Source organism: Papaver somniferum, chromosome 1 (genome assembly GCF_003573695.1).
Source record: "Papaver somniferum cultivar HN1 chromosome 1, ASM357369v1, whole genome shotgun sequence".
Classification (NCBI taxonomy): domain Eukaryota; kingdom Viridiplantae; phylum Streptophyta; class Magnoliopsida; order Ranunculales; family Papaveraceae; genus Papaver; species Papaver somniferum.
In genome coordinates this window covers 114,565,365-114,574,013 of record NC_039358.1, presented here as the reverse complement: position 1 = coordinate 114,574,013, position 8,649 = coordinate 114,565,365, and the positions used below count along the sequence as shown (strand labels likewise).

Genomic DNA, 8,649 nt, shown 5'->3' with positions numbered 1-8,649 from the left:
ACCGTTTGTGGCGGTAATTTTTTTTTTTATTTAAAGTAATTTATGTTTATCATGAAAAATATAAAATATAAAATCCATTTAAAAGAGGGGGCTGAAATTGAGACCACAACAGGTGTCTGTGAAAGAATTGAAAGAATCCCTCTCTAACCAACACGTTTCGTTTCCAATGGCTCTAATTTCTCTCCTGTCTCTCTCCTCCTCTTCATCTTCTTCTTCGTGTTTCTCTTCTTCTTCATCACTGTCTCAGTTTTCTTCGCACAGGAAATTTCTTCCGAAGCCTGTAAAAATCCGAGCTGCTTCATCCTCAGATTCTTCTCTGAAACCGAAGGTGGTGGTGACACGAGAACAAGGAAAGAACGTGAAACTCATTAATGCCCTCGTAATTACTCTGTCTCAATCCTTTATTAGATTTTGTTTTTGTCCCTTATTGGTTGTCATTTCTTGCATTGCATTTTAGAAATGCTTTAGGATTTGTTTTGACTGTTGAAGATTTTTCTAATCAGTGTATAAATCTGAAAAACTGTATAGTTTGATCTTTATATCGTGTTCTGACTACGTATTTGGATCTTTAGTTTTGGTGGATTAGGTGGGAAAACATGTTATGTGAAAAGGGAAAAATGTCGAGTAATATGGTTTTTTTTTTTTTCTGTGTTGTCTAGGATTAAATTGCCATATCATTATCAGCTGTTTGATGAAACCCTAGCTGCATAATGTGTAGTGTATTTAATATTAATTAATGGAATTCCATCAGAAAAGAGAATGTACTGTGATATTCGTACCACATTTTATGGACATTAGGAACTACTACAATTTTTATCAATACAGTAGAGTTGTTTTTAAGTGATGGACTAGTTGCACGGCGTGCCTTTGGGATCACCGCTCCTCTTGGTAACCTCAGGAAAATTTGCATAACACAAATGAGGAAAGGAATGTTAAATACAATTGTGTACTAGGCTGTGCTAAATATTGGTTTTGGTTTGTAAATTTGAAACTAATGTAAATAGGTGAAAAAATAATGAATTTTTTAAATTATACAGGAGCTGTGTATTACAACCTTTCTTTTTTACTATTGTATCCCTCCGTTTCTGGAAAAGTGTTACTTTCACTTTTTCAAATTAATGGAACTTTATTCACATTTGCATCATGCAAATTTCTCCGAAACCAATCAGGCTCCCATGTAAGCATAAGTGTGTCTTATAGAAAGTTAAAATTTTGCTGCATTTAGCTAACTTATTTAAAGCTGTATGTTTGAATAATTTTGCAATGAGCGGTGATTGAAGTGTATGACATAGTGCATCCACAAAGTGCACTTGAAGTTTTTCAGGGTCAGACATGAATGTTGCTACTTCTGACTTTTTACAAGCACAAATATTAAGTAGTACTATGTTGCTTAGTGGTGTAATGTACCAAATGTATATTTATATTAACATGTAAAAGGTACCCCATACTATCTTTTATGGGTGAGTCAAGATGACGTTGCATTATCAGTATCATGACCTTTTTACCGTACAATTGTAGGACGTTAATGCAATTTTATTTTGTTATCGTAACAGGCGAAACATGGGATTAATTGCTTTGAGCTACCTCTCATCCAGCATACACAAGGACCTGATTTGGATAGGCTTACTACTGTATTACGAGGTAATTCTTTTTCAAGACGAATGTATGATATCTGATCCTTTTCATTATGTTGCTTTTTAATAGTGATTTTTACTTCCTTGTGTCACAATTGAATTGTTAAATCTGCAATCTGTCAAAACTTTCGAATTTCGCTTGCTTCCCTGTAGATATACCAACGAATGAAAAAGAAGTAATGCTTACACGTTTCACATTTGACGTTTTTATGTTAGCAGGGACTTCATTTGACTGGATCGTTATAACTTCTCCTGAGGCAGGATTAGTATTTCTCAATGCATGGAAGTAAGCATCAAAAGATTCTTCCTCTAGACCCTCTAATAGGTTTCCTCATTTTATCTGATATGTAACTTTTATGGTGCTCTGCCCACAAATGATTGAAACCGAAAATTGATCATTATGTTAAGCTATTTTTTTCATGAACTGGTTATTTTTTACGACCCCTCGCTACTGCTAGAAGCATTTAAGAATGTGCATACAGAGATTTTCCTGCGCCGTCAAACTATAGGAAGTCATTATATGACGACGACAATTGTTCTGTCAGTTTATATTAGGTGGGAATTTACGTCTGTCATACACCTTTGGTCTTGGTTTTGTCCACACCAAATATAACGAAGAACGAAATGTACCAAACAATGTTAGCTAGTATTTTTCCTGTTCAACTGTGTAGTTGATTTACATGCCTGAGTATGTCTCTCTCTTGGTTATTTTAAATGAGAAATTAACTACTTTGTTTCAGGGAAGCTGGGAGCCCAAAAGTTCAGGTAGGTGTTGTTGGAGCTGGTACAGCAGCCATGTTTAAGGACGTACTACAGTCACCACAGCAATCCCTGAATATCACCTTCTCACCGTCTAAAGGTTGTGTCTCTTACTAACACTCATACATGGTTGTCTTTTGGTCTGAAATTTCTGTTTTCTTGGAAACTTCTGTTCATAGACTTCTGTTGTTAACCGATGTTTTTTTGTTAAATTTGTTAGCATGTCCTTTATTTCGTAGTCTTTTCTAAAACTGGATTGTATTATCAGCAACTGGCAAGGTATTAGCTTTAGAGCTTCCTAAACATGGGAGTGGAAGATGCACTGTCCTTTATCCCGCTTCAATGAAAGCTGGAAATGAGATTGGTAGGTCTACAACCTCCTCTTATATCAGTTTGTATGTTGGATTTTATTTTTCGTGGTAGGTAGTTTTAAACATGCACTGGTAAGTACTTATCGCAACTTACAGTAGCTGTCTCTTAGCAGTTTCAAATAATTATCAGCGAACTTCACTAAGCCCAACAGGTTCTTTTAATTTCTTTTATACAAAAGAACTCTAGTAGAATCTCTGTCCTTGGAAAATTGCACCTTCGCTACCAAATTTACTTGGTTATGAAGCACTTTGAGTATTGTCCTCATGAATCTGTAAGTTAATTTGATAGGAGGAATGATGTTTGCTTACTGTAATTTAAATAATGCAGAGACGGGGCTGACTGCTCGTGGATTTGAGGTCACAAGGCTAAATACTTACTCAACGGTACAAGTATATCCCAATCTATTTATTTTTTATGATCGATAAAGAATTTGGTGCCGACGAATTTCTAACTCAGGTCACTGGTATCATCACCCAATGACTTAACCACTGTATTACAATGACATCGGCAGTTTATCCCAATGTTAGGTGCATGTTTCTGGCCTTTGATGCATAATAGGTTAAGTTTCTTTACATTATGCTATACGGTGCCTGGATATGTGCTTCAGACACTGTTTATTGGTTTGTTTCTTAGTAGTGGTTTAGGCAGCAGGGAATGTGGATCCCATTTTGCCATTTAGTTCTATCTTGAGTCGTGCTTTTCCCAGGGTGTTTTCGTCCCTTCGTTAATCTAACACGGAGTCCTTTCTCTAGCCTCCCGGTTCAACCTTCTGCAATGTTACTCATTTATGAGAATGTAGTTGATATCCACAAATAGATATTAGTGCATCTAACCTAAGAACGAAGCTAATGTGGCTCAACTTTGGTCTTTTATCAAATGCAAGGATATCATCCTTGTCACATTTTCAATGTGCCACCATCATTATCTTTTTAGAATTGTTCGTCAATTATTTGGGCGATCCCACAGGTCATTGGCCTCGCTGTGATGAGTCAGAAACTGATGTCGTATAAAGATGACTCCGTTGTGAAAGTTCATTTGTTATTAAGGTCAACTCTGGACCAGTTTTGAAATGTATAGCTGAAAGTTTTTCTTCGGTTTCTTTCTTTAGAGACAATTGGAGATGTTCACAGCGAGGATACATATGATACTTAACTGTGATAATTAGAGACGTCCGTCTTCTTATTCTTTCCAGGTTCCAGTCTATGATGTAGATCAAATGGTTTTGGCGCAAGCACTCTCTGCTCCAGTTGTTGCCGTTGCTTCTCCATCAGCAATTAGGCAAGTGTCCAGTGACTTAACATTTTAATCTTCTCACAGTTGTCTCTTTTCACTTTCTCACAACGAATTTTCGCTCTGCTTGTTCATGGATTCTTATAAATTGCAATTTTGTTGTGTGTAACCAGGGCTTGGGTCAATCTTATATCAGAAGCAGAGAGTTGGGATAATGCTGTTGCCTGCATCGGCGAGACAACTGCTTTGTCAGCTAAAAGATTAGGTTTGAAGAATGTCTACTACCCAACAAATCCTGGCCTTGAAGGGTACTCCTCAACCTGAGATTTATAACAGAAAGTTTTTAGAAAATATGGAAACCAAAATTAGCAGTTGGTGCACAAACCTAAATTGTGAATTTTACACAAAGAAAGCTCACTCTGTTTGGCTGCCTCCAAAATTACCTCTTCTGACTTACTGTCTTTGTTGTGGAAGGTGGGTTGGTTCCATCCTAGAAGCCTTGAGTGTGCCTGGTGAAATAAAGAAGGTTTGTTCTGGATAGAATCTATTTTGGTTATCCTTGTTGACGTTTCAGTCTATATGTCTTTTTTTTTTTTTGGATATTAGTTGAGATGAGTCGAGCTGTTTCTTCTTTCTCTTCTCTACTTCCTCTTTCTCAGGAATTGGTTTGCTGACGAGGATCGAACAGGTGCAGGACTAACTCAAGCCTCTGACTTGGCAGCATGTCTGAACCAGCATTTTGCTAAGACAAAAGCTCAAGATGTATTATCAATGCTCTTCTGTCGTCTAGAAGACTCTGGTTTCATCCCGATGTGTGATATGGTCGCCTGGGATTGGTAATGCTTCCTTGAAGACCATGGATAATAGGGCTTTTAAGATGAAAATCTGACCAAAATTTTCTGTATATTATTCTGTATATATATCTGTTTTTTGTTTTACCTTTGGAGGATTAGGATTCTGTATCTCGTACCAGGAGTTCAATTGGGTTGTTCACAGCCAATGTATGCTAATAATTATGAGGATGCCCCCACATGTTTAAAGAAATGTCATACTGGAGTGGTCTCCTGTGTTTTTCATCACATGGAATCTTGTAATTAATCCATTTTATTGTTGTACTATTAGTTACATGTTGGTTCTGGTTCTGCAGTATAATGCAGAGCCTGAACTCTCACATTTTATCCTGCTCATCCTTCCTTCAAGATATTGGACTAATAAAATAAACTGTGCCATTCAGAGTTTAGATAATCGACTCAGTATTGAAAGAACACTAAGGTTCTAGAAACAAAACATCATTAATAAGTAAATTATGGGTGTTGGGTAGTCCAATCATGTTTGTCAGACTTGTATCAGCCCTGCTAGTAGGCAGGAGTCATCCTATCCAGAGCGCCCTTCCCACAAGCATCTTCAAAGATCTTCTTGAAAGCCTCCTCCATGCAGGATGCAAGCAGCTTTGAGTTGATAAATCCCTTTTCAGTTCTCATCACTAGCGTCAGCTTTCCCATGTAACTCAATACAGTGAAGAGGAGACTCTGCCATGTAAACGCTATTGAGTAACAACGTAAACGAAGACTCGTGAAAATAAAAAATTATAGAAGGGGCTTTTATACCCTACCTGAGGACATCCTGATACTGTGAAGTAGATGTTTTGTATTGGGTGCTCTGCTATTACCATTTTCTCCGTTGGGCCTGCTAAATTCGAAATGGCCATGCTTGTGTTCCGCAGTGTTGAGTGTACGTATTGAGATACTGCCTGAAACATGTCGAAACGTGTTGGGGATTTTCATGGACGAATTAACTAAAGCATACTTGGCAGATTCATTCATATAGAGAGAGTATAACTGACCTGAGGGCCTTTGATACTTCCCATCAATCTGAGCAGGGCGCTGTTGAGATAAACACTCAAGGAATTCCTGTTTTTCTTTATTGTTTTCTTTGCTTTCAAGATGAAACTGAGTGGATCTACTTCATTTTCTTGATCATTAGTACCACCACCAGCATTACCACCTGAAGGGATAGCCAAATGAATGAAAGAGAAATGATTTCCCCACAGATCCTTATCTACCATGTCTTCTAGGCTGCGATATCCATTCACCATCCTCGTGTTCAATAACACCAATGCTGTTTTACGTGAGCCAGTACTCGAGGACACGAGTACCTTTTCGTCCACGACAGCTTGGCTGTACAAATGGGATCCGTAGAATACTAACCCCACTACAACATCATTTACAGACTGCACAGACATTGTTATTTTGTTAGAAATAAAGACTAATAAATTTGCTGTAACTATCTTTAGTGCCACAAAATGGGTTAGTTTCCGTTTGAACTATGAGTAGCTTGAGCATACTCAATCATAAAGCAATATATCTGGAATGCATATCTTCCCAGCCCTCCTACTCTTGGAGAGGGTCAATCACCCCCTAGAAGGGATTGTCTCCTAGACCCCACTGGTCACCACATACCACGTTAAGTTGGACCCAATCGGACACCACATAGTACCACATTAAATATGCAATGGTGCAGTTCGAAATCATGGGAGAAAGCTGAAATTAAGGTTATTTTGTCCTTAGTGTTTGTATATATTCTGGGAAGCAAAACGCTAAGCCGATTTGACTGCTAAAGATGAAATATGTATTTATTAGATGATATCTGTTGTGTTTACTCTGAAAGAACTTACACACTTCACAGGCTTTAACCACATATTTAGTTTTCATTGCCTAACAGTTCATCACGTACACCCTGTAATTTCATTCTTTCGTTCTCAACTTCCTTAAAAGTCTAGTGTTGGGGTTTCCAGTATGGTTAAAATAGTACAATGTAAAGATAATGACATGACAATGAAGTGCAGGCTGGAGAAGAGCTTTCATTAATAAGGATATTGATTCATTGCTTGCAGCAGAACTGTAGAAGTACTTATGCCAGAGATTAATGATTGATGTGACTCTCATTCAGTCCAGATCAATAATGAGGTCTATAATTAACCTCAAGGATTAAAGGTTAAAAGTGAATTTGAAGTGTCATTATGAATGACAAAAAAAAGCATTACTTAATAATTTAGGAACCGGTAAAATGGCCTGAATATTACTAATTTCACAAACTATGGAAATATATGATTTGAGAGAAATCTTACCCCTCCAACCTTGGACTTGACTTGACGAATCTGATCAAGAGAGAAAGACATGGTGGTGATATCAGCGGGCATGAACTCAAGACCAGGCGTACAAGACCTAATGACTGTTTGATCATCTTCCAGTACTGTGCTCTGAAGCACACTCCACGCAAAACCAGCTGTACTGTTCCAAAACCCTGATACCAAGCTCCCCATTTTCTTCAGAGCTGTGTTTTTAACAGTAGATGATTTTGAGGGCCCTGCAGCAGGGAAAGTTAACGGAAGAGAAGGATTATCAGCTCTTTTAAGACAAGAAAAGATTGCACCCATGATTGAGAATCCATCGCCAAGTGCATGGTGCATCCTAAAAATTAAACTTCCTTGAACATTTTCTCTTGTTGGGTAGTTGAAGATATGGATATCCCACAATGGTTGTTTCTCTGGAAGAACATCTTGGCTTATTTTGGACAAGTAGGTATTGAAATGTTGAGTGTAAGTTTCTTGTGATAACCCTGTGGGGAAGTCAGGTATGATAACATGATCTTCAACTTGAACTTCCACATTTTTCCACCATTGATATCTTTTGTTGTCTGTTACTACGACAGATGAGAATCGTGGGTTAACTCGTAACAAATCGTTCCTGAGGGTTCCTGAGATTTTAGATGGGTTGATAAGGATTTCGGACTCTGCGACTGCGACGATGCAGAGAGAAAGGATTGATGTGTGGATGCATTGTGAAGACGGGCTAAGAGGCTGATAAAGTTGATTATCACAATACATTTCCCCTTCTAGTGAGAATGCTTGTGCTTCTTTGGGCTGGTTTGAAGTCATTCTAACTCTCTTTCACTTATGATCTCTTGGGTGTTTGTATCATCTTTGTGGGTTCTATGTGTACATTTTTATACATGAAGTTGGAGAAAGGAATTTAATAAGGTAGGTAAACGTAACAGAGGGCATTGTTTGAGGGACCATGACGCTAGTGTTAAAGATTCTCCAGAAAGTCCTCGTAAATGCACATATTTCTTATCACCAACTTTTGTTCGTTAAATAATCTGTTGCGTCCGTAACAATAAAACACTCAAGAAAGATGTTAGAATAAAAAGATTAATTTCTGGAAGGTAAATAAACACTCCATTGGACTTCAAACAGAGGACAGAGTCACGTGTTCAACACGCTGTCCTTAACACGATATTTGACCGGTACGCCTCAAGAATGAGTGATGCCTATACCCTGTGGTCAAGTTCGTATCCAGGATAAAACTGCCCGTTGCAAGCACTATTAGCACTACAGTACTTGCCCACTCTTACGACCTCAACAGCGATTGCGCACGGAATGAAAAATAAAGGACCACACAGGGGGAGAAGACGAAAAGAAGAGGATAGTAGCTCTTCTGGACACAAAACGAAATGAGAGAAAGTGATCGCTTCATATAGGGGAGAATAGAGAGAGGTCTCATAAACGCGCATTAAAACAATTTCAATTAATTCAGATTTTTTTCCAACGGTTTTAAACGTTCATGCGTCACTTAATATCGATTTGAAACGTTCA

At 38.0% G+C, this 8,649-nt stretch overlaps 2 protein-coding genes across 2 annotated transcripts; one reads left to right on the top strand and one right to left on the bottom strand.

Annotated features, from left to right (window-relative positions):
• Positions 1-91: 91 nt before the first annotated feature.
• Positions 92-5,097, top strand: LOC113297294 (uroporphyrinogen-III synthase, chloroplastic-like). Its single transcript, XM_026545730.1, has 10 exons — positions 92-379; positions 1,554-1,641; positions 1,854-1,920; positions 2,375-2,493; positions 2,662-2,757; positions 3,093-3,148; positions 3,958-4,043; positions 4,169-4,303; positions 4,470-4,521; positions 4,655-5,097. Exons 1-10 carry the CDS (start codon positions 167-169, stop codon positions 4,667-4,669), a joined length of 927 nt encoding a protein of 308 aa, XP_026401515.1. The 5' UTR covers positions 92-166; the 3' UTR covers positions 4,670-5,097.
• A 98-nt stretch (positions 5,098-5,195) lies between these two features.
• On the bottom strand, positions 5,196-7,954 carry LOC113297283 (O-acyltransferase WSD1-like). The gene is made up of 4 exons (XM_026545720.1): positions 7,123-7,954; positions 5,839-6,225; positions 5,608-5,745; positions 5,196-5,524 (listed from the first exon to the last, which is right to left on the bottom strand). The coding sequence occupies exons 1-4, from the start codon at positions 7,930-7,932 to the stop codon at positions 5,351-5,353; spliced, it is 1,509 nt and encodes a 502-aa protein (XP_026401505.1). The 5' UTR covers positions 7,933-7,954; the 3' UTR covers positions 5,196-5,350.
• Between the last annotated feature and the right edge of the window lie 695 nt (positions 7,955-8,649).